We start from the raw sequence: 26,931 nt of genomic DNA on the forward strand, positions 1-26,931 counted from the left end.
CTCTAGTAGAAGAAAAACTGCTAAACAAGACAGCAAATTTTTAGAGTTGAAATGGTAGGTCATTTCTTTTAAAAGAGCACAGAGGATAAAAATAAAATAGAAATGCTTTATAAGCTCACATTATAAAAATCCCTTACTTCAACTGAGAGCTTTGCACAATATGGAGTCTAAAAGTTAACTGGAGTGTCTCAAATCCTCCATTAGGCAGAGATGGATAAGGACCTCAGCAAAAACCATGAAGTGTCTACAAAGCGAAAAAGGTGAAAGAGAGTTATGTTTTATGGTCCATGCTGCTTCTGAAAGCGTTCTGATGTTGGCTGATCGCTGCAGGTGGCGCATTAAAACCCAGAGCTGAAAAAAGAAATTCCTTAAGTTTTTCATCACAAAGTAGAGAGAAGAGCAAAGAGAAGCTTTCCAAGCAACTCAACGATAAAGTTTTAGACTGACTTTAATTTGGTATTCATATGATACAGCACATTTTGGAACAATTCTTACCTGTAACAGATGGATTTTATTTGATTCTGAGAACGTGCTTTGGCTGGGTTGTTCCATGTAAACCTGGCATAATCCATACTTTCATCTCCACATCTTTTTTTGGTTCTGGCGTCTCAGATTTACCAGACTCGTCTTAGAAAACTTTTTATGAATCTCCCCAAGCTCAAAAGTTTTCACTGCACACTGCAAAAACACAAAATCTTACCAAATAATTTTGGTCTAGTTTCTAGTGAAAATACTTTAGCACATTTAAATAAGACAAACGTAAAAGTAACTTTTCAGAAAGAAATAGAGGCTTGTTTTAAGTCAATAATTCCTTAATATTGATGAAAACGTACTAGTTTCATTGGCAGATAAATTAACTTACAACATAGAAAAAGTATCTTGTTACAAGTGAAATAATCTGAACTTTTAAGTAGCAAAATTTCATGTTTTTGTTTGCTTGTTCCTTAATTATTAAAATATTTCTGTGTGATTTTTAGTAGTTTATTTACTGATTATTTTCAGGTGGATTATTTCACTTGTAAAAATAAATGTTTCTAATGTTATAAGTGAAATAATCTTCCAATGAACTAGATGTTTTTCATCAATATTAATTAATTATTGACTTAAAGCAAGCTAAAAAGTTAATTGCAAGCTAATATTGATGAAAAAGTTACATTTTCACTTGCAGATTATTTCATTTATATCAAGACATTTTTCCATGTGAAATAATCTTACAGTGGAACTAGAACTGGGTTGCTAGGTAACGGCCTGGACTTGGCTGGGGTTGCTAGGTAACGGTGTTTTTTTGTGTGTGTTTTTACAGTGCAGTGTTTATTGTTGTCTTTCAATTTGATAGAAAACTTCCGAAATGGATCTAAATAAGCACACAAATCACTACCAACTGTACAAGTTCAAATATTTAACTCTTTAAATTGAGTCCAATATCTCGGCCAGTCCGTATTTACAAAAATAAATACATGAAAATAAATAAAACAAAAGGGGAAGAATGGGTAAAGCACTGTTTGGTAATTTATCCAGCTCAGTCCTTCGAGGTTATTTTGTGCTAAATGAAAAACTCCTTCTGGTTTTCACTTTGAACGCTCAGAGAGTCTGGCTGGCCGCTGAACGGGAACGCGCGGCCGTCACCGGGCTGCGCCGCTTTCACTTCCTGGTTCCGATACGTCTCCTTCCTGATGCAGATGAACCGAGCCAAGATGGCTGCCGCGCACGCCACGATAAATATGACCACTGCAATCACACCTGAGAACCACAAAACACACAGAGGCATGAAGACAATAGCATCCTGCTAAATACATTTAAAAAAATAAATATTTCAATATTTAAGTCAGAAGAGAAAAGAATGAAACTCAAGCATATATAAATTAATAACGCTATTTATATTTTTAGTGCTTTTTTCTGTTGGGTGTTATGACCAGAAAACAGAAATTTGGATTATCAGAAAATGAAAATATTGTATTAGAAAAAAATACAGAAGTAATAAAAAGATTTAGTTCTGCATGTACAACTGCGCATTGTAGATTTTATAAAAGGGAGACGTAAAAACTCAGAAATGTGATTAAGCTCAGAACCTTTCTAGAAAAAAAAAAACAACAAAAATTTTGTGTTTGAAAAGTAAAAAATTTGATAGAAAAAAACTCAGAAACTTATGTAGAGCTTAAGATTTTTGTCTTGAAAACTTTAAATTGGTATTTTAAAATATTTAAATCACAAATTTTGATTTTGATTAGTTGTGACCAATAGTAATCCATATTATCTCAGGAATCTGTAAGACAGAGTTTCACTATTAGATTATTGGTGGTATTCTAATTTATTAAGAAGGATTTGTGGAAGTAATTGGGTTTGTGCACCAAGCTGAAGGTTACTCTCTCCGGCTTGAAAATGTCTCAGCATCACATTAATGGTGGACATAATTGCAGTGGAGAAGTTTGATTTCCCCAGACAGATTTCAGCTTTTCTGACCAACCATCAGGTTTCTAATTGACATTTTTTAGGGAAGCTCATGCATGACAAAAAGCTTTTCGGATGGGAGCATCAGAAAATGTTTCAAATCTGCTAAAAAAAAAAAAAATACAAAGAAATATTTGAGATGAACTGTTGTCATTACAGATCTGACTGTTTTACCTCCAACTAGAGCTGAATCACTCCGAATGGTGTTGACTAAAGGCTGGCCAGGATCCACAGAGTGAGGCTGGTCTACAGAAAAAATAAAAACATTTAATATTAAGAAGCCAACAAAACAAAAGAAAGGAGATCAAAATACCTAGAAATAAAGATTTAGTGTGTTTTCACACTTAGTAGTCTGGTGGATTTGGTTCAATTTGGGACCAAAATTGTAACATTTGTTACATTTTCAGCTGCTGTGGTTCAATTTCACACTGCAATGTGTTAAACAAACCAAACTAATGAAAAACCTGTTCACCTGCTCGCCTGTGGGGGCGCTGCACCAAGAACCACTGAAGAAAATGACATGTAAACCACTGAAGAAGACACTGAGCACACACTGCTAAAAACACAAAACCTTACCAAATAACTTCGGAGGAAGATACAGGAGCTTCTTTTTAACTCAATAATTCTTAAAATTGACAAAAAAAAGTTCTAGTTTCACTGCCGGATTATTTCTGTGACGGCGTATTAGGGCCACTATAGATAAAAAACCAAAAAAGTTCCATTTTAAATTTTTTTAGATTAATCGCAGAAATTGTCTAGAAAAAAAACTTGAAACTTTTTGAGTTCAAAAGTAAAAAAATGTCCAAGTTTCTTCTAACAAATGTCTGACTTTTCAAGCTTAGAATTTTTTTCTAAAAGCTGGAAGTGGAACTAGAACTTTTAAAACAAATTAATATTAAGGAATTATTGATTGAAAAGAAGCTCTGTTTTGTCTCATTTCAAATATTGTACAAGAAACTCGACCAGAATAACTCGGTAAAATTTGGTGTTTTTGCAGTGAACAGGCCTGAAAATTACATTCACCTTGTTTATTTTTTGGATTTTGACATTCTTTTATGCTGATGACGGTGTTAATTGGTATTTTCTTTTTTTGGGATTAATTGCACTTTCACACCTCAACAAATGAACCAAGATAAACCAGAGTTTGATTAATTTGGATTAAACATGGCGGGTGTGAAAGCAGCCTAAATGTAAATCCGCTTTAAAACAGGAGGAGTGAAAGTAGTTCCTGCATAAAGGTATTTCCAAAAGGCTGAAGAGATTTCCCCAGAGCTGCTTGATGACTCATCTGTCGCTGTGCCGACTCTCTGCCTGCTTACGGAGATGAATGCTAAATGAGCCATAAAAAACTTAAATCCTAATGGATCTCCATAAGTATAATTTTAAAAACACAGCAGACCAGGAAACGCTGCTGTCGTACTGTTTTTACCTGATAGCGAATGTGTCGTTTCTGCTGCGTAGGAATCGGCCTGAGCCGGCGCGGCGCAGCTCGACCCGACGACGGCGCCGGCGACAGAAACGCGGCCGTCGGGTCGCAGCAGAGCAGCTTTCAGAGGACAGATGGAGCCGCAGCGAACGGCCGACAGACAACCGGTGAAACCGGCGGACGCCAAGCCGGCGAGATCCGCGCTCAGGCCTTCAGACTCTGAGCAAAAACAAATGACAGCATTAAAATACAGAAACAATAGAGCTCACTGTTAGTTCTCCTGAGCTAATCGCTAATAAATGGCCTCAATAATTATGCTTTTATTACCAGATGGTGTAAAGCAAAACTAACAAAAAAGAAAACGTGTTGTTTTTTAGTGCTGAATGTTTGCAACAAAAATGATGTCATAGCCAACAAAATAACAATAAAATAAAACGTCCAGCGTCCACCATGTAACTTTTTACTGCAGGATTTATCAACAGTAAATGTGAACAAAAAAATTATTCTTAGCCATTGTTAGTTTAAACTGGTTTATGGGCACTGGAGTAAATTTCCATCACAAAATCACCAGAAAAAAAAGGAAATGTCTGAGTTTTAAAAGTCAAAAACATTGTTAGAAAAAAACAGAAACTTTGAACATTTTCAACTTTTCAAACTCAAAAATTCCCAAGTTTGTTCTAGAAAATTTCTGAGAATAATCTCAGAATTCTTGCTTTTTTTCTAGCAAATTTTCAAACTCTAAATGTTCATGTTTTTCCCCTCAAGTTTCTGAAAATAATCTTAAAACTTCAGAATTTTTTCTAACAAATGTTTGACTTTCAAACTCAGAAATGTCCATGTTTTTTCTAGAAAATGTCTGTTTGTTGGTGGAAATTTATTATTATTTTTTTTAAATCTACAATGGCTCTGTCTGTCTGTCTAAAGACATTTTAGTTGAACTAGAACGTTAGTTAAATTAATATTAATGAATTATTTATTTAAAACAAACTCCTACATCTAAAAAGTTACTTTTCAGTTAGGTTTGTCTTATTTCAAATGTTCTAACATATCTGCACTAGAAACTAGCATAAAAATACTTGTTAAGATTTTGTGTTTTTGCAGTGTAAGAACATTTTAACTGATTTCACTTAAATGGCCAGAAAAACATATTATTAATCAGTTTTTTTAGGACAAAATCATGATTTATTAGCAAAATCTGCAACTATGTACAAAGTCATGGGGGAAATTAATATATAATTTCAGCAATTAGCTGATGAAAAGTTACTAATTTTCAATTAAAAATGTAGATTTGGTATATTAAGACAATAAAGTAAAATCTAGTCGCGGAGGCCGATCCATTAATCTTTTAACTGATTTCCTGTCAAAAGTTGTAAAACTGCTTCGACTGTTAAACGGGGGAGTCATTATTCACGAGGCTAAACAGCAGAAGCCAGGTTATGCTTTATTGCAGAACGGCTCGGCCATAAATACTAAAAGGTGACAGCTTGTCTTATCTGTAATATTAATACTTTAGGAAACACAAAAGGAATAATGAAATCACGATGATGAACTAAGTTCAGCGCATTAATCAGAAGAAGAAAACGTATTCTCATCTTTTCTGCTGCTGTGGATCTAAAGAGGAAAAAAAAGAAGTTTGTGGCTTTAAGTGAAGGAGATAAAAATGTCACCAAGTTTAATTTTGTTAAAAATAATCAGATAAATAGATTGAAATATTATGTATCTGGTAACAGAATGTTAAATTTTTAATTGGAAAACAGGTGCTGAACATTAACTCCAGCAGCTTCTGCAGATATAAATATCAGAATCAAACACATTTATTCCTGCTGATTACGCAGCACAACGCTGCCAGCAAGCTAACTTATAACCAGAGGGGGAAAAATATTCCATACATAAATATGACACGGCAGCATAACCTGGCTGGAGCGAGCATTTTATCAGCTGCTTGCTTAATCAGGTTTAGGGTTTTAAATTGCAGATGAGTGGCAGGAAGTAATCCCCCACATCCAATCTGTAGGTTTTATTGCTGTTAGCAGCTCCTGCAGAGATGATTGATCAGGTTATAAAATCATATTTATTTCTGGTTTACTTTCAATATTTCTTGTTTAGTTGTTGCTCCAATTTGCTCTATAATAAACGGTGGAAATATCCTTTTGTCCTATAGTGGAGCAGAAAGCTGGAATAAATCAAAATAAGGTCAAATTAAGTTTGTGAGAGAGTTTAGACTCACAGATTTGATTTCATGGTCAAAAATATACAGTTTGATGCCAGAATCAACTATGCTGTGGAAGTGCGTATTTATGGCAAGATGTAATAATTCTATCCCTGATATGGCGGCCATCTTGAAAATAGGCAGCCATCTTGAATTTTAAGTGGTTTTTCAAAAGAGGAACATCTAAGGACCATCTAAGCCAAATCTGGTGCTTGTATCACCATGTTAAAGAATCTAGTAAAATATTATGTTACCTGCTGCATGATAACAGAAGAAATATGGAAAACAATCACGTAAATACAGACGACGATTAAGATCACTGAAAAAAAGGTATTCAAATTTAATCTTCAAATTCTAACTTTTTTTCAGAACTCACTTTTTTCCTTAGGCTTCTGACATTTTCCTCAGAATTCTGAGTTTTATCGCAGATTTCTGATTTTTTTTCTCAGACTTCAGACTTTTTCATAAAATTTTGACATTTTCAAGATTATGACTTTTATATTAATATTTTTTTTGCCTTTTTTCCTCAGAGTTCAATACTTTTCTCAAAATTCTGACATTTTTCTCAGAATTTGGAATTTAGTCTCGAAATTCAGATTTTTTTTCTTTCAGGAATTTTACTTTTTTTCTTCGACATCAGACTTTTTCAGAATTATTACTAATTTCAGAAATCTGACTTCTTTTAATTTTTACTTTTTCTCCAAATTTAAAATTTTCTCCCCAGAATTTTGATTTTAATCTCATTCTGACTTTTTTTTTTCTTATCAGAATTTAGACTTTTTCTCTGAATCCTGACTTTTGATCTTTAAAGAATGAAGTCAGACTTCTGAGCGGTAACGTTTCCCCTTCGGCCTTCAGGTTAGTTTTTTGGACAGTTTCAGATGATTCTGCTTAAAGATCAGTCACTGATCAGTTACTAATCAGTGGCTGATCGTTGAGCAGAATCAGGTCAGTCACTTTGGCAGAAATGGAGCTGAAAGTGAAACTGAACAGTTCACTTTGAGCTGAGATTTACTGATTTATTTTCTGTTGACTCCAATCCTCTGAACATTTCCTGGTGTTTCAGTTCATCACAAACAGAAAACATCTGAAACCCTGAAAACGTTTTACTGCTTGGTGTTGAGCTGGATAAAAAACTTTATTTACCTGGAACTCTCCCCAGAATGATCGATTTAACGTTAAACTCCCTGTCAGCCGTCACGTTGAATTCCTCTCTGGCATTCTGATCGATCTGAAAGATTATTGATTAGAAACAAAATCTAAAAGCAATAACAATCTGCTCAGAAAGGATCCTTTATTATCCATTAAGAAGGATTAAATGAGGAAAGTAATTAAAGCACTTTGCAAAAGTTTTCATACGACTTTATCTTATTTTTGTTTTTTTAGTTTGTCACAGTACAACAAGACACTTTAATGGATTTCATTAAGATTTTAATATTTGCAAACACAATGCAGTGCAAATAGGCCTATCACAATAAATTTTACTATAAATTGCTCCTGTAATTATTGCGATAAATGATAATATCGTTGTTTTGAGACCATTTTCATGTAACATGTTGATAATGGGATAATATTGCAAGTTTGCCCTCATAAAGCTAAACTTTGATTTTGTACAGAACTCTAAACACTGGAGGATATTTTAATTATAAACAAAAAACAACCAAAAAAATAAATAAAATGGAAACAAAACTGCACTTCAAAAAATATCAGATCATTAGAATTGAAAATTATTGAACTCATTTTAATATATCATGTGATTAATTGATTAATTGCCCCACATTGCCACTGATACCCAATCTAGATTTCTAATACGGGAGCCAACAACAGATATTAATATTGGATCCGTGCATTTGTAGCACATTCTGCAATCAATCAAAATAATAGCTAAATGAATTAATTATTAACATCTTTATTTTATTTTGTACCTCTAATATTCTGTTTGTATTAAATTAGGACATGAAGTTAACACACATTCATCAAATAAAATGACTTAAACACAACACTTCTTCTGCGTGAAGTCAACCTGTAAATTGATTAGTTTGAAATTGGATATAAATATAAATACATTTTGAAATATTAAAGGGAATCTTTGTCATGCCCGTCGCTACCGGCAACAGCTTGGCTTGTCAACGAATCTAAAAACAGCTCTGGCCTGTCAGGTAGATGGGAAGGTGTGTGTGTGTGTGTGAGCGGGCGTGTACAGGGGTGTGTGTGTGTGTGTGTGTCTTTACCTGCATTGCCACAGTGTCTGCCTGCCGCCTGATGGTCACAGTGTGCAGACGGCCGTCAGCTAAGTTCATGACTCGGCTGCTCAACACTTCCTCGTCTCTGTTGCTGTGCAACTTGTACCTCACTTCCAACTCATCTACAAAAAAACAAACAAACAAGCAAACAAAAAAGGTCGATGGAGACTTAAAGGTAAATGCACAAAATAAAAATTACAACAAGCAAATCTACCTTTTCTATCCTGAAAAAGGAACTATAACTACACAGGCACATCTAAAATAAGTTTAATATTCAGGAAAATGTTCAATATTTTGGTCAAAATGCCAAACTCATAGTTTCATTAAACACAGAGTGAAGTATTTAAAGTATATGTCTGCTGTAATTGTGAAGATTAAGAAAACCTTAAATTTAGGGTCTTGGAAAATTTGAAAATTGAGAACAAATAAAATATGGAAACTCACGGTGTCACCAGGTAATCAACTAATTAACTCAAAACACCTGATAAGATTCATGAGTTTACCTTTAATGTCAAAATTTTGACTTTTTTCTCAATATTCTGACTTTTTTTTCCCTCAGAATTAGTTTTTATTCCAGAATTCTTTCATTTTTCTCAGAAAAACCTGAAATTAAGAGAATCTTAAATTCATTGTCTCGTAAAATTTTAATATTGTGAAAAAGTTAAATATGAAAACTCTCGGTGTCACCAAGTAATCAACTCATTAACTCAAAACACCTTAAATTTCTGACTTCTTTTCTCAGAAAAACTTTGATTGAATCTCAACATTCTGACTTTAATATCAGAATTCTGAGGCTTATCTCAAAATTCTGACTTTTTTTTCTCAAATTTATGAAGTGAATGTCATAATTCAGACTTTAATATAAGAATACTGACTTTTTTCAGAAAATTCAGAGTTTTTTTCCCCTCAAAATTCTGACTTTAGACCTCCGAAATAAAAGCCAAAATTTTGAGGATTTCTTTTTTCACTGGCTCTAATCTTCTGTAAAAATCCCACCATCCTTTACATAAATGTATCAGTAAGAGAAGCTACTGTGCTTCCAGATTGTAACAACTGCTGTTCTTTCAGAAAATACAGAAAATACTTTTCATGTGTGAAAAGAATAAACCAAAGGAAAGTTTGAGTGATTGCTGCTAATATTTGAATATTCCTCCAAACATTTCTTAAACCTTTCTGAACTGATGTATGCGTGTCGAAATGGCTTTAGACAGAGCAAATCCATACAACAGAGAAAAGTAGCTGAACGAACAAAAGGGCTATAAGTTATAAGAACTGAAAATCTTTGACAAAAGTCCTCACCATGTTTATTGATGAGCAGGATCAAGTATTGCCTGTAAAAAGAGCTGACATAGAGCAGCGGCGCGGGGCTTTGACTGGTCCTAAAGCTCAGGGAGACGTCTTCTCCTCTCAGTGTGATATCCGAGTAGATGGATGAGTGCAGAGAGCTGCTGTTCTTGCTCGCCTCATATGGCTCCTTTACGATATATGTGATGGATGTTGTCGGCTCAAAGCTGCCTGAAACTTCTGGAAGATAAAAAAGTCGGAGGCAGTTATCAGTAGGCAGGCTGACGGGAATCCTGCTAAAATGTAGCCACAAACTCCACAGGAGTTGGAGTTTCAACCGGGTTAGCATTAGCATTTTTTTCATCACAGCGACAACACACGACATGCATACGAAATGCAGTGTTGACGTGAAACATTTCAGCTCCTGAATTTTGATGGGTTTCTCCTTCTGAAAGTAAATGTTTTTATTGCACTAACAAGTTAATTTAATATAAATGGTTGCTAGGATTACATGTACAGCTGTAGATTTCTTACAAATATTTCTAAATCAACACCACAAAATCACAAAAACAATCAATGTGAAAAGATGCTCAATATGGTTTAATTTACCAAGTAATTCTGGTCCAATTTCTAGTGCAAATATCTTAGTATACTTGAAATAAGGCAAAAATAACTTACAAGTATTAAGCAAGAAATAGGAGCTTATTTTAGGTTAATAATCATTTAATATTGAAAGTTCTAGTTACATTGGCAGATTATTTCAGTCAGAAAATGTTTCCCCTGTTTTAAGTGAAACAATCTGCCAAAGTTACAAACATTCACCTAGTGACCCCAGCCTGTTACCTAGCAACTTCAGCGGAGTTCTGGCCGTTACCTAGCAACCAGTGCCAGCACGGTTAGTCAGCTGGGTTTATTGCTGTAATATGGCTGCTAGGAAAGACAATTGCTTCAAAGTCAACAGCTTTATTTAACATTCTGGGTTTCCTCAATTTTTAGCCAGCTAGATTTGCACAAATAACATATTTTCTGTTTAGATGCTTAAGTCAGATTAAAAGTGTCTTATAATTATATTCATTAAGTCAAGATTTATGTATTATGTCAATCTTAAAAGTTGTGTTTTTATTAGATGTGAGGAAAAAAATCTTCATTATTAGCAGAAATAAAGGCTTGAAAACAATCTTTGTGTAATTAATTTATGGTAGGGAGGGATGTCCAAAGTGTGGCCTGGGGGCCATTTACAGCCGTTCGAATGATTCTGTCTGGCCCTTGTCCTCAATTTAAGAAAAGCACAGATATATTTCACCAGACTCTTCATGGTAATACCATTACAGCAAATTAAAGGAAAAAAAATAATGTGGACGAATTGAAATAGTGTTCAAATGTTCAATATCTTATATATATTATATATATAATGTTATACTATTATATATATATTATTATATTATAATATAAATATTCAAGTTAACCTCATTTTTTGCTCTCATTTTCATTTAATAAAACATAGCACCAGAAACATGAATTTCTGATTCTTTCCATATAGAAATCAGGTCATTAGATTTTATTAAAATATAATGAATTTAGTTTGTTTTTACAGTAGAATTTTTTTTTCTTTTTACATTTTTCATAACAAAATAGATATTTGGTGACCCACAACTTATTTTAGCCTGACAGATGTGACCTCTTTTGGAAAAGGTTTGGTCTCCTCTGATCTGTATAACACATCTCTAATTATATTCAGCTTTTCAAAAACATTCCTATTATTGAGTAATTTATGAGTTGGACTGCTATAGCAACTGGAACTGGTGCCTGGAGATGCCATTGATTTGAACTGGAACTTCAGAAAAACATGAACTGAATTATTGGGAATGTAACATTTCCAAACATAATAAACTCATAATGTTAATGTCCCGTGCTACTTTAACCACACAGCAGGCATGCTACTGAATTTATGGGATGTAGAAATCCTTTAAAGGTCATAAACCAATAAGAAATACAGTAAATAAACACAAGTTGCCTGTGTTTTCTGTTGCCATTGTGCCAGTATGTTAAGATTAAATCTTAAACCGACAATATTTTCCGCTCTTGTATTACATTTTAAGATTAAAAATAAAGTTATCATTAATAAGATCTGTTAATATGTTAATAGAAACATGTGAAGTACCTCAGCTCATCATCTAATGTATAAAAACTTTGAAAGAAGTAAAACAAAACCCAGCTGAAAGCTGTGAGTGTGCCAGGATGTCGCTTTCCAGTGGAATAAAGTGGCTGTCAAATTCCTCTGAGAAGCTGGCTTATGTCGCTGCCTGTCACCACGTTATGAAACCGGCAAACAACAAATATTATTTTGGAGGGCCTCTGGAAAACATGTGAGGACTGAGCTGTCAAGATAAAATGCAATAAAATGCAGTAACATAGGTTGCTGTTCAAACACAGACTCATATCCGGCTATATGAGAGGAGCAAAGTGGCTTCTGAAAATAAAACAAGCCGGCGTAATAACAAAAGATGAAGACAACAGGAGGAGGAAACTTCTCTGGTGTGAAGTTTATCTTATGGAAGGTGACAAAGTAAAGAAAAACATGCAGGATATGCTTCTTTGAGTTCTACGGCCTATACAAAACATGTTTGCACAAAATCATCCTTAGATAATGAGATTCTTAGTTTGTTTGAGCTTCTTTCAGAATGAGCTGTTTTAGGGAGTCCTGTCTCTTTAAATCCAAATACGCTGCTGCTCTTGGCCAAGGCCCCAACTCAACATTTACACTCGCAAGTGAAAATGGATGCGCAATTGTACATCCATACAACTTTGAAAAGCAGAAATAGAGCCTCCTGCACAACTAACAAGAATGCAGCAAGTTGTTTTCTAGATGGTAATTCAAAAAGAAAACACTTGTCTTTTCCAGCAGTCATTGTAGAAGCGCATCCAGTGGTAAAACCAGCTGACCAAACATTCTGGAGCATTGGTTGCTCGGTAACGGGCGGAACTCTGCCGGGGTTGCTCGGTAACGGTTGGAACTCTGCCGGGGTTGCTCGGTAACGGGCGGAACTCTACCGGGGGTTGCTCGGTAACGGTGCAGTGCGACTCAACAATTGGGAGGGTTTCAAAACGGCTCGTTTTTCAGACACCAAAAAACAAATTTATTGCTAAAAAATAGCTGGATGTTTTTTTTAAGTGCTTGAGCTGTTTCAAGAAGCAGTTGAGACGCAAATGGAAGTAGGAAAAAAATAGTAAAATATAAATCTTTTTGGAATCTTATTTTCATAGGAATCTTAATAACTGCGTTTTATTGAAGTTTCTACTGTAACTATGAGACAATCAAATGTTCCCATTTTGCATATTCAGTTTTTCTTCCCCCTTGTGATAATTTGTGCCAGCAGGAGATGTGCTGCCCTACTTTAAGTCTTACAAACCTATATTGAACTACATGCTGAAATTATAAATGATCTCATATATCCAAGAGAATTAAATTGTCAAAGCAGCTGTAGAGATTAGAAACTCCAGCAACCCCATTTTAAACTCTCAGTGGAGATTTTCTTTTAATTTCTTGAAGATATTAGACCATGTTTCCCCAAGGCTTTCTTTCTTTTGCTGCAGTTTGTGATCTGTCAATTAACATCCTGCCAATCTTCATATAGAAATATCTAGTGGATATAAATCTACAAACGTGTGAAAAACCCAATTCTCAATGTAGAAAGTTTTTAAAGCCTTCAGGGGTTTTTTTCTTATGAATTTCCTGGCAGAGTTGTCGGTGTGTCTGTACCTTTGTGACAGAAGGCTCCAGTGTAGGCAGAGTGGCTGCAGTCACAGGAGAACCCGCTGGCCCTTTCCACACATCGGCCCTGGTTCTGGCAGAGCGCTGCGTAGCTGCTGCAGTGCCCGGGGCAGCCGGGTCGGACGCCAGGTGTGATCCTTGCCCTCTCCTCCAGGTCCAGTGTTACGCCGTTCAGCTGCAGGGAGCGGATGCAGCCCAGAAAGCCTTTCTGCCGTGACGCGGTGCCTCCTGCCAAGAAAAAAAAAGAACAGTGCTGCAGGTACACTAGCTCTTTTTTTCTTGTTCCTTGTTAAATTTGAATGAAGAAAGCCAAAACCTGATTTGTACTCTCACTCGGCCTATTGTAAACTTGCTTCCTTGAACAGGTTATTATAGATCAATGAGCTACAAAACATGGTGATTGGATGTTTTGGCACAAAAGATGCAGATTTTGGTGTGCATGTTTGCAAACAGATGAGATATTATACACATGTAGATCTTTGAAAAGCAGAAGTAGAGCCTCCTGCACAAAGAATGATTATGATTTTTTTTAAACTTTGAAAATCTGACATTTTACCCAAACCTTACATTTTTAGTTTGTAAAATTATTCATGATATTGCTGTTCCACGTCTAAGAAAACGTTTCTCTTTGAGATAACATGGCTAAAGCCATAAAGGTGACCTTCAGAGGTGAATGCAGCATCCCGAAATGTAGAACTGCCTTTAATAAAACTGTCGCAATTAAATAGTTTGCCAAATGAGATTATAGCATGTTTTAGTTATAAAGTGTTATTCTAGTTAGAGATTTGTACTCTAGTAATTCTTCTCTCTTTTTTAATTGCCAGTTAGTTTGAAGTTTGATTGGTTTGCTTAGCTGTAGTGACACTTTATTTATGTAATTAATTACCAAACTGGCTTTTCACCAAGTCATAATCTGTTAAATCATACTTGATCACCTGAACCTGCAGGTGGAAATTAGGTTTTTTTTTTTTTTGGTATAACCTGGTACCATACACCTCTTGGTTAAAAGGTTAATTAAATGTTCTACATTGTTTCTGTGAAATAAATATAAATTATAAGGCAGCAAGTTGTTCCTGTGTGGTAACTTAATGACAAAACACTTGTCTTTTCCAGCAGCCATTGTACAGTCCATACGGCGATAAAACCAGCTGACCAAACGTGATGGAACTGAGTTTGGGTTGCTAGGTAACGGGTGGAATATCAGGGGTTGCTAGGTAACGGGCAGGGCTTCACAGGGCGCTACATTATGGAGGTTTTTAAAACTGCTAATTTTCCAGACACCAAAAATCATGAACTTTTTTTCCAAAAAACATCTGGGTTTGTTTTCAGAAGCAGTTAAGACCCGAATAAAAGTACAAAAATCTACTAAATAGAATTTTTTGCATAATAGGCCCCCTTAGTTCTCCTCCTTTCATGCTAATATGTTTACAAATCATTGCCTTTTTCTGTACTACAATATGCCACACAATTGTAAAACAACACACGCTGGGTAGAGTTATTGTGATAATAAGCCTGTACTCTGACAAGCGAAAGGAAAACTGACTCTCCTTCCACATGACAATTAACATTCAACGAAGCAACCAAACGCAGAGACTTGGCAAAATGACATTTTTCCTCCAGGTCCAACCTGCCCACCCTAATCTATGCATCACAGACTGGAGTTGGCTTCCGGTTTGAATTTGAAAAAGCTCGATATGCTCAGTTCAAACTTTCCGGCACCATTACTTTAAAAAATAAATATTGGAAGATCTAAATCTAGTGAATCTACTTCAGGTTTTGCTGTAAAGATTAGGAAGAAATAACAGTGTGTGTTGGAGAAAAGACATTTCCTAAGGGATGCAAATAAATGACGACTAAATGAGGGAAAAGGACTGAAGCTGCCTGGAAGACAGAAATGCTGTGAGTCAGACCCAAAATCCTGCATGACAGCAACAATTTCAGCCATTTAAGCTGTTTTACTTCCCTACCACACTTTGTTAGAGCATAAACCGGTTGAAACCAGTTGAAGGGCCTGTTCTGACTTGAACAGATAGAGAAACAATTTACCATCGACTAGAATATGGGGTCTAAACTTTAGACAAAAACAACTTTTAAAGCAGAATAGCTGGAAATGAAGAAGAAAAACACAACACAGCCAAACCAGGCTAACAATTGGTCGATTCATATTTCACTTAAAAGTTTAAACTTTCTCCTGCTTACCTGGAAAATTTTTGACTTTTGAAACTCAGAAATTTCAACTTTTTCCCCCCAAATTTCTGAGAATAATTGAAAAAATGTCTTATTTTCTCTGCACTCTGACTTTTGTTTCTCAGAATTCAGAATTTTGATTAAAGCCAGAATTCTGAGATTAAATAAAAAGTAATTTTTTGTTTGTGTCCCTAATCCTCTCCCGTATAAATCCCGATGTTTGTTCATTCACACCTTGAAGGAAACCATTTGGTCTCTTAGAGTTGTGTAATTTCCACAGGTTGCAGATTCTCATCTCAGTATTTCTCTGCTTTGGTGAGAATCCACCCGACATCGTTGCGTTGCTTCCTCCAAAAGATGTTTGGGACAGGCGGAGACGATTTTTGGGTTTTTCACCCAACTATACTGCTAAACTCAAAAATGTATTTTCTTTACAAGTGGGACACAATTTAAAGGAAAATAAACAACTTGCCCAACAAACACCCACTGTAATCTTTACACCAGTGCACTAAGCCATTTATCAAAGCATGAAATAGTTTTGCTGTTTAGTGAGTTTTCTTTTCACACACGGATAAAACAACAATTCTACAGGAATAGAACTGTGATTCCTCAAATCCACCTTGAATAAGATCTTTGTCGACGGCACAATCGACGGCTCAGAAAGCTGTGGATCTCATAATCCCCACATTCCCACTTCCATTCAAACGTCCCATCAACGTGCCGGTAGTCGGCGATCAGACCAGTGGATTCTGATGAGAGTCTCTTCTTCATGGTTGCTGTCAGAGGATTATGAGATTAACCCTGTCAGCCAGTCAGTTCTGCATCTTTCCAGCTTCATCAATATTCAGCGTTGCTTTTATTTCATTCAACATTCATGTGTGTAAATGTTCATAATATTTGCAGAGATAAATCCCTAAAACCAAGGATGGATTTCTTTCTTCTGTTAAATTATTGAGGAAAACCTCAACAGACAGTCAGTTTCCTAAAAGCACTTTGTTGATGATTCAAGGGAAAATTAAATCATCATCATTTATTAAAATAAAGGTTCAAGACGAAACCTGTGACATACTTGTAAAGAGTACAAAAACGTCCAAAATTCCCTTTTTCCACATCTTTTGTGCTTTCATTTGGGTTTCTACTGCTTCTAAAAACAGACCAAACACTTAAAAAAACACCCAACATTTCTTTTTGGCATTAAGTTAAAAAGTTAATGTTTTGTGGTATCTAGAAAATAAGCTGTTTCAAAAAACATTCAAAATGTAACGTCATTTTAGCAACTCCAGCCACCAAGCAGAGTTGCAGCACATTTGAGCAGCTGGTTTTACTGCTGTATGCACTGTACAATGGCTGCTGGAAAAGACAAGTGTTTAGTTGTTGACTTACCATCCAGAAACCACTTGCTTCTGCTTTTCACAAAAGTAAGGTTGTGTAAATGCAGCAATTTTCACATGTGAGTGTAAACATTGAGTTTGGTGGGTGTAGCCAGCAGCAACTTATTTGGATTTCTAGTGACCAGACGGCCTACAACAAAATAGTCAGTAGACTGAGCAAACTAAAATATCATTATCCAAGAATAATTTTGTGCCAAACAAATATAATAAATATGTTTTGTATAGACCTATTTTAACCTTAATAGGTCATCCTTAAATAATAAAACAGTCTTTTCAGACGCTCATAGTTTGCAGAAACCTTCCAAGATGATAAACAATCTCAAAATCATCATTTTGCTTATAATGTGATCTGCTCAGATTTGATGAGAAACTGTTTATTTAAACTTCTGTTCACCTTGTTAAAGTGCAATGTTCTGCTGAAAGCTCGTCTCCACCTAAAGTGAGCATCACGGTTCGTTCTGTTGTCAAGTCATACGGAAAAACTCCCACCTTTGCTTCTCACCTATAAATAGCTGGCTGTTGAGCTGCAGATGAATAAACCCATCAGCTGGAGCTTCTCGTACGGCAGCAGGCAGGTCGTCGACGCGCAGCGACGCCTCCTTCACGTTTCGCTCAGCTCTCACGCTGTGCCACCGGTTGTCATTTAGCGGGAGGTCGGAGCGCACTTTGACCTCCAGAGGTCCGTTCCCCACATCCAAAGAGAAGACGACCTCTGTGGAAGCTGACGAAGAGGAAACAAAACCATAAAATAAACATTTATGCTTATAATTATTATGAGTAAGAAATTAGCTGTATATCTTTCCCTCAAATTGTAATGAAGTAAACAGACACAAAAATAAGTAAAATCCTTTTTTCATAAAAAATAAAGACACTGTTTGTGAAAGTTGGTTAATTTCATTTGTGAAAAACGATTTCTCTCACAGTTTGATGCTGAGAAAAACAAGAAAATGTTCAAACAGCTCAGTGAATGAAATGTAATAATTTACTCTAAAAAGAAGCTTCACAATAATTTGAAAGTAGTTTTTGTTCTTCTTGGACTCAAAGCTGCAAAATGAGAGCATGATGTGCGTGAAGTAGAAATACTGTGAATGTTTCCATCATACAACGGAGAAAATAATATAAAATACAATTAAATTATGAGTAAAAAAGTAATAAAAGTAGAAAAACAAAGTCATAATATTATGAGAATAAACTCGTATGACAATAAAGGCATAATATTAAGAGAATAAACTTGAATAAACAGAATAAATCCAAAACAATGAGTATAGTCAAACTATTATAATATTTATGAGAAAAACATTGAGATAATAATAAAAGCGTAGAATTATGAGGATAAAGCCAGAATATTATAACTCGTAATATTTCAACTTTATGTTTGTACAACTTTATTCTCTTAATTTTATGACTTTATTCTTGTAACACTGTAATAATATTCTTTCTTCTTGTAATAATCAAGTTTTATTAAGCAGCACATTTTGCTTTTTAAACATTTATTATCATATTTCTTTGCACTAGTTTAACTTCTTAGTGAATTTTAAGGACGTTTTTCTCTAATCTGACTCCAGATTGCACCATTTTTAATAAACGTTTTGGTTGGTTGTGTTCCTCCATCATGACATGGCGAACTGCCCGTCTGCTGACAGCACAGACGGACAGCTGGACTCAGATCTGTGGGCAGGAAGCAAAGAGACGCTGCTACCAACATGTTTCTGTGTGGATGAGGATCTGTGCATCAGCCAGTTCTAATTTAAATAAATCCAGTTCATTTATATTTCGCTGCTTCACAACAGACGTCTGAAGGAACTTGCCAAGACAAACAGATTTAGTTTAACACTGAAACGTAAAGTCACTTTAATTTAATCATATAGAAAGACTGAAATGCTTTCCACATTTTAACGTGGTTAAAAAACTTTGTTATATTGCATTCCTATGACGGAGTACTAGAGCCATGCAAAGGAAGTAAAACATTTAACACAAGAATAAAGTTATAGTATTATGACTTTATTCTCATAATTTTGTTTACTTTATTCTCATAACACTGACTTTATTCTAAAAATATAGACATTAAATAATAATTTAAACAATAACTTATTTAGTCATTTAAATAATGACTTCATTCTTTCTTTTTTACTATATTCTCATAATAATATCTTTCTCATATTTACTAATTACAATAATAATTGAATAATTTATTAACTTAAATGATTTTATTCTCCTAATATTATTACTTTATTCTTGTAATTTTCTTTTCTCTTAGTATGGCCCATAATACATTCAAAATATACAAACATGAGACTAATAAACACATTTAATGCTGACTTTTTATCATTGTCCAAAACAAAAACCGATTCTCTTGCCTAAGTACAGGATTTCCTTATATAAAACTACATTTATGATTGTGATTTCCATTAAATATGTCCTAGAGAAACAAAAATAAAAAAACATATATTTTTTAGATGGGATGGAAAAGCCATATGCACTTAAAACACAAAGTAGAAAGCTTTTGATTTAGCTCCATTTTTCATGGATGAAAACTGTTTTTCTCTTCATGTTTATTCATGAAGTATCACATAAGTACTGTTCTCACAGCCGGTGAAGGCGGATGGATTGATTTGTTGATGCTGTTTTATCCGTCTGCTCTCTGCATTGCAGTTAAAGTCCCACATTCACTAATTTTGCCTCCTCAACCCGAGCGACAGGCCAGGACTCCTGGAGCATTTCGGATCCGTCCTTCTCTGCATGAAGAACTATTTCTGTTGTGGATCCCAGACTTTTAATACTGATCATTACTTCACTTATTTTTTTCACTCATATGATGCAAAATTCACATTTTGAACATTTTTGTAATTCGGTTTGGGTTTTTACTGCTTTAAAAAAAAAAAACCATGCTGCCGTATTTTGGCAATAAATTAAAGTTTTTTGGTGTCTGGAATCATGAATCATTTCAAAAACCTTCCAAATGTAACATCACCAATCAGCAGCCACTGTGACCCTTCACCTAGTAACCCCGGAGCCGCTCAACCCGTTACCTAGCAACCCAAGCAGAGCTCCAGCACATTTGGTCTGCTAGTTTTATCACAGTCTGTTCTGGTCTGCTCTGCTTCCACAGAACCAGAACCAGACATTGAGAAACAGCATTCAGCTTCTATTCACCATAAATCTGGAACAAACTTCCAGAAAACTGCAAATAAATAATAAAATCAAAATATTACGAGAATAAAATCATAATATTGCAAGAATAAAGACATATGTGAATAAAATCAAAATTATACGAGAAAAAAGTCGTAATAATATGAGAATAGTCGTAATAAAGTCAAAATAATGAGAATAAAGTTGAATTATGACATTATTCTGATATTATTTTGACTTTAGTCTCATAATATTATGACGATAAAGTTGAAATAATACGAGAATAAAGTGACATTATGACTTTTTTACAGTTGCCTTTGATTAATGCAAATTGGACGCTGATCAATATAATTGATGGACATTTGCTTGATGATTATAATAAAGAAATTTGACAAAAAGTCATGTTTATTGCTTGTTTCATAACAAGCAATAAACTTGTTATGAAAGTTTACAGTGAACATAAAAATGACTGTTTTATGTTTTCATGACAGAAAATAAATCCTCTGATCTGCCTTGTTGTTGTTGAAATGTGCTACATAAATAAACATAACTTGACTTACAATGGCTGCTGGAAAAGACTAGTGTTTTGTTGTTTACTTAACATCCAGAAGCCACTTGCTGCATTCTGGTTAGTTGTGCAGGAGGCTCCACTTCTGCTTTTCACAAACGCAAAGTTGTATAATTGCACAACTGTTTGCAGCCATTTTCAAATGTGAAAGACGTAACCAGCAGCAGTTTATTTGGATTTAAAGTGACAGACTCCCTAAAACATCTTATTCTGAAAGAATCTCAAAATTAGCAGAAATGATCAAACTAAAATCTCAATATGTAAGAATGACTTTGTGGAGAAAACTGTAATGAACATGTTTTGTATAGACCATAGACCTATCTTATACTCCCATCTTTTGGGGAAACAAAAGCCGAGAGTTAAAAAACTGCCACTCTCTTGTTCTGGTTGAGAAACCATAGGCTGCTGTAGGACTGAGATAAGAATGAAAACACGCACAAGCAAGCACTCTCAAGGAATCATAACCTCATTTGGAAACAGCTGTCTGGCTCCAGTCATGTTATGAGTAATAATGATTCAGAGACATCTTAACTCCAGCTGTCACGATAACAACGCAGTGCAACGAAAACCTGCGTGCTCTGAGTTAACAATGAGTCTTCTTCATGGAGCAGCAGCAGCGTTCGACTCAATCTGTCTATTTCTGCAAGCCAGCTGCACTTTTGCTCACATGCCGAGTGAATTTCCAAGATTTAAGATCAACACATGAAGAAGTTTATATACAACTTAATGCATCCAGTATGGGGTGAAACACTCATTTTTTGTTTAGGCCCATATCCAAATCAGGTGGTGTTTTTTGTAAAATAATGATAAATAATGATTTATTTCCCAAGAAAAAAAAAAATTTGTAAATAATATAATACATATGTGTATTACATATGTAATACACATGTAATCGTGGGAGGAATTACATGTATTACATGTGTTACATATAATACATATTATATGTAATGTGTTTTTTATGTAATATATGTTTTTTATGTAACATATATTATATTACATAATATGTATTATATACATTATATATATACAGTATATACATTATATATATACATATATACTTATATATGTATATATACATATATATATACAGGGGTTGGAAAATGAAACTGAAACACCTCTCATTTTAGTATATACAGTATATATATATATATATATATATGTGTGTGTGTGTGTATATTATATGTAATATAATATCTATTATATTACATATAATGCAGAAATTATATGTAATACAATCTATTTGTTGGTTCTGGATTTCCATATATTCATATGAATACCATAACATAGTTTTAATGACAAATTTCTGATAATTATTGAGTCGGTGAGCAATATATTTCATTGAATTGAGAAAAGGAGTAGGATTAAATTAAAGTGTTCACTTCTTCCTGCTCCTTTTCCAACAGGAATGTTTTGTTAAGCTACATTGGTTTTGGTTATGTGTGAAAGATTTTTTGTTTTTTAAAAAACTGAATGAAATAAATAACTGAATGAATGAAAATGGAATCTGGCGATCAGTAGATATCAGATTTAAAACACAGCCTTACATATATCTGACTGTGGGGAACAGAAGAGTTTTTTTGCTGGGATTGGTATGAAATTACAGAATGGGTCCCCGACTGTGGGGACTCCTGCGTCTTTTACGATCCAATACATCATCTACAAGCTCTGCAGAAAAATTCCACCATGAGTTTATCCTGGGGCCAACAAAAACCCCAAAATGAGTCAAGAATGCGGAGCAGAACGGCAAGAAAAGGAAAGACAAAACCACAAATGCAGCAAAATCTGCTATGCACACTTTAAATATCCAATGGTTTATTGAGCAGGGGAAGTGTGCAGCTAAACGTTCATGGGAGGGAGTTTCTGCATTTATAGCATGTTTTGTCAGCAAAAAGCTAACTATCCCCCGGAGTCAGAGCTCTTCAGTTTTATCTTTTGCAATTAGGGATCTTCGGTTTCAGCTAAATCAATTGAAACGTGACACGGAGGCCTCAGGCATGACATCATCAGCTACTTCTTTTCTCTAAATGCTCCAATAAAAAAGCTTAAAACAGGACAAATATTTTTTGATAGTTTGGGAGGATGTTCTGTATTTGTGAACTCCAAGTTGTGGCATTTTAGAGTCCACAATATTCAAATCACAAGATATCAGAAATGTATGACTGTTTTTCAATGTGTACATACAGTACCAAAACTGCTGCATCTACACTGCAAAAATAGAAAATATTACCAAATATTTTTGGTCCCGTTTCTACACTCTCAGACAACTTACAAGTAAATTTTCAGCAAGATACAAGAACTTGTTTTATATGGCGCTAAATTGGAACCATAAAATTTGGTCAAAAGAAAAAACCCACTTGAATCTGAAAAGCAGGTTTGACCATTTTTTTTCAGTTTTGAACTTTATTTTTCAGTTTCATTTATCTTTTCTTTTGAACAAACCTTATGGTTGCTATTTAATTACAAAGTTTTATGTCAATAATTTGCCCATCTGGCAGATGATTTTACTCTTTACTTTTGTCTTGTTTGAAGTGAAAAAATCTATTATCTGCTGTTTACACTGCAAAAATGCAAAACCTTACCAAGTTTATAGTGCAAATATCTTAGTACACTTGAAATAAAATAAAACTAATTTACCAATAACTTTTCAGCAAGAAATAGGCGCATGTATTATATGGAGCTAAATCGAGGCCAAAAGAAAAAATCTTGAATCGCAAAAGTAGTTTTGAACATTTTTTTCCCCCTTTTCAAATCGTTGTTCACTTTCAATTCTTTTTTTTTAGTTTCAAAATAAATTCTCATTGTTTTTTCTTCTGAACAACGTTTATGGCCTCAATTTAGCTCCATAGTTTGACGTCAACAATTCCTTTTTATTTATGAAAATTCCTAGTTCCACTGGCAAGAAGATCATATATTTTAGTAAAAAGGTGGTTTTGCCTTATTTCAAGTGTACTAAGATATTTGAACTACAAACTAAACCAAAAATACTTGGTAAGATTTTGTGTTTTTGCAGTGCAGAGCCTTTTGAATACTGAATATTGCACTGACACAGCACTGTCTGCATTATTTTATACATTTTCATTGTTAGCTCTAGAAAAAAAGCAGAAAAAAGGAAGAAAGCAGCAAATACTTATGTAACTGAGGACATTTTGTTGAGTCAACCCGAATGGCTCAAGTTTTCTTTCTTCAACTTGTGCGTTGAACTTTAACTCAGAAGAAAGTAAGCAAGCAGAGAAGACCTTTCCTCCTCTGCAGTTCGATATTAAAACACCTGATTGCGAATCCTCTCAAGGGTCGAGCTCCAGAATAACGATCAGAGCTGCAGACTGTGTTCAGATGGAAAACAACACAAACCCTTTTGCAGAACAAGACAGCAAAAACATTGAGACGCCACTTACACCTGAGCTCTATTCGAATGAAGTCCTTGATGCCGAGGTTTTCAAGGAAAAGCCCAGAGGAAGACGTGGTCTTAAACAGATAGGAGATGTCTGCGTTCAGCTCTCCATGAAAGGTGGGGAAGTGAAGGTACGACGTCTCCTTGTCAAAAAAAGCAGCATTCCAGAAGTTTTCTGCAAGAAACAAACAGTTTTCTGTTTCCATCTAGAAAAACTGAGGCACAACTTTCTTTTTTTTTTACATGAGTGTCGCATATATCACATTGGAATAAAGCTCATTAAAGAGAAAACTCATTATGAGGGCTGTGTAATGGAAACCATGTAGTAAACAAATGAACCAACTGTTCGGCTAATTAGGTGAGGAAAAAAGGCACAACAGCAGCTATGCTATCCCATTTATGTTGATTTATCTTTAGGCATTTATTTACTAACTCATTAAACTTAATGGAGAAATTATAAGCATTCATCACAAGTAAAATATATCACCTAGTTTAATTTATTTTACATTTTCTATTGATAGTTATTATTACGTAGCATAAGGGAGCCATATTTTAGCAGGCTGTCTGCTAATTAGCAAGTTTAATTTGCTGCAGTGAAATTTCACAACAAGAAGTTAAATGGAAAGATGGAGTCTGGACAGCAGAACCGGACGATTTGGGTCAAAATCATCAGATTAAATTTATTTTTAAAAGAAAAGAAGAAGAGAGGGGAGGAAGACAGGATAAAAATAACAAATGAGAAACAAAAGAACAGAAAAAAGTGAAAATAAAAGAAGAAAATGAGAAAGAAAGAAGAGTAAAAGAAGTATGGATACAGAAAGAGGATAAAGGAAGAAAAGAATAAAGGACAGGAAAAGACAGAACAAAGACTGAAAAGAGAAAGAAAAAATGAAATGGAATAAAAGAAAGAAAAACAAAAGAGAGAAAGAGAAAAATGGAACATGGAAAAAAGAAAGAAGAGAAGATGAAAAAAACACATAAAAAAGAGGGAAAGAAGAAAAAAGAAAGAAAAATTAGGAGAAAGATAGAAATCCAAACAAAAAAAGATAAAAAGAGAGAAAAGATAGAAAAACACTTTTACTTGAGTTAAAATATGTTGAAGTCGTTACTAAGTATAATGTTTGGGTCCCGCCTCTGCCCGCGCCCCAGCCAGCTCTGAGGCCACGCCCCTGGACTTACTGTCTCCATGGCAACGGAGAGCCCCCACCCTGTAGGCAGCCTCTGAACCCGGACGGTGAATGTCTCCCAGAACCAGCGACCGGACTGGGAGGCTCTCCTTATGGGTCAGAAGGTCAGAGTCCTCAGTCCTGACAAGGAAGAAGAGAAAGAGAGCAGCAATCAAAGGTACACTGCAAAAACAGAAAGACTTAACAAGTAATTTTAGTCTAGTTTTAGTGCAAATATGTACACTTGAATTAAGACAAAACTTACAAGTAACACATAGGAGCTTGTTTTAAGTAAATAATTTCTTAATATTGATGAAAAAGTAATATTATTTCACTATGGAACTGTAGAGGAGGAAAGTAAGTACACTAAGTACAAGTTGAAGAAAGAAAACTTTAACCAGTTGGGCCAACTCAACAAAAATGTCCTCAGTATTTAAGAGTTTTCTGTTTTCCTCCTTTTTCCTACTCTTTTTTTGTACAGTTAACCACTATAATTATTGAATAAGGAAGCCATTGCTGTGTCTGTGCAATATGCAATATTCAAAAGGCTCTACACTGCAAAAACAGAAAATTTTACCAAGTAGTTTTTGTCTAATTTTGAGTGAAAATATCTCAGCACACTTGAAACAAGATCAAATTAACTGACAACTTTTCAGCAAAATATAGGAGTTTGTTTTAGTAAATAATTGCTGAAGGTTGAAGAAAAAGTAGTACACTGCAAAAACACAAACACTTACTAAGTATTTTTGGTCTATTTTAGTGCAAATATCTTAGTACAGTTGAAATAAGACAAAACTAACTTACATGAAATATATAGTAGCACGTTTTATGCCAATAATTCCTTAATATTGGTAAAAAGTACTGGTTCTATTGGGAGATTATTTCACTTTTAACAGGGGAAAAATCTTTTGTTATAAGTGAAATAATCTGCCAATGAAACTAGAATGTTTTTTAAATAAATATTGAAAAATTATTCACTTAAAACAAGCTCATACATCTTCTTGAAAAGTCACTTGTGAGTTAGTTTTGTCTTATTTCAATATCTGCACTGGAAACTAAAACAAATATATTTGGTAACAAACTTTGTGTTTTTGCAGTGTAATAAGAAAAGGTAAAAGTTTTTCCACAGAAAGTCAAACTAAGCTAAAAAAGTGGAAGAAATTACGTTTGGAAAGCAAACACTCTGCTTTGACTAGTCATTTGTTCTCACAGGGTTAGTTGAGGATGTGCTGACTGAAAAAAAAAGAATTTCAGCTGACACAACGTCTTATGATGGACAGTGTTAGCTTAGTGATTCATTTGCACATCCAAGCCAACTGTTCTGTTGCTGCAAAACACAAGAATGAAATAATGTGGGATTTGATCTGATAAGACACTGGCAGCAACAAAGTGAAGCAGAATTTAACAACAGGAGATAATCTGGGATGAGATTATCGTTCCTGGAATAGAAGAATCCACAAATCAGAAAGTAATTTATGAGTTTAAAAGTTTCAGGAAACACTTTTATTATCAAAACTGTTTCTGTTTGGGCAGAACATTAAGATTAAACAATGAAGTTACTGAAATGATTTCATCCAGTAGTGGGCAAACTTCCACTAATCTGCGGAGGCGCTAATAATGGAGCCATTTCTTCTGTTTAGCAATTTAGCTAACTTTAGCACACTTCATTTCTGCTAAATACATACATACCGGTTAAATTCTAAGGTGGTAATTATTT

The 26,931-nt window shown here is 34.6% G+C and overlaps 1 protein-coding gene and 1 long non-coding RNA gene across 2 annotated transcripts in view; both read right to left on the minus strand.

The window, feature by feature from the left end:
- On the minus strand, window positions 1–771 carry LOC116726488 (uncharacterized). Its single transcript, XR_004340607.1, has 2 exons — window positions 496–771; window positions 1–351 (listed from the first exon to the last, which is right to left on the minus strand). It is a non-coding gene; the product is annotated as an uncharacterized LOC116726488 (long non-coding RNA).
- Window positions 772–1,290: 519 nt separating this feature from the next.
- The window catches only part of LOC116725860 (contactin-associated protein-like 4), a 34,741-nt gene continuing 9,100 nt past the window's right edge, over window positions 1,291–26,931 (minus strand). The window contains exons 6-15 of the mRNA XM_032572256.1: window positions 25,228–25,355; window positions 24,053–24,223; window positions 17,463–17,681; window positions 13,371–13,610; window positions 9,626–9,850; window positions 8,315–8,448; window positions 7,230–7,314; window positions 3,878–4,093; window positions 2,623–2,694; window positions 1,291–1,740 (exon numbers count right to left, since the gene is read on the minus strand). Coding sequence (XP_032428147.1) covers window positions 1,544–1,740; window positions 2,623–2,694; window positions 3,878–4,093; window positions 7,230–7,314; window positions 8,315–8,448; window positions 9,626–9,850; window positions 13,371–13,610; window positions 17,463–17,681; window positions 24,053–24,223; window positions 25,228–25,355 — 1,687 coding nt within the window. The 3' untranslated portion in view covers window positions 1,291–1,543. The remainder of the gene's footprint in view (window positions 1,741–2,622; window positions 2,695–3,877; window positions 4,094–7,229; window positions 7,315–8,314; window positions 8,449–9,625; window positions 9,851–13,370; window positions 13,611–17,462; window positions 17,682–24,052; window positions 24,224–25,227; window positions 25,356–26,931) is intronic.

Source organism: Xiphophorus hellerii, chromosome 9 (assembly GCF_003331165.1).
Source record: "Xiphophorus hellerii strain 12219 chromosome 9, Xiphophorus_hellerii-4.1, whole genome shotgun sequence".
NCBI lineage: Eukaryota > Metazoa > Chordata > Actinopteri > Cyprinodontiformes > Poeciliidae > Xiphophorus > Xiphophorus hellerii.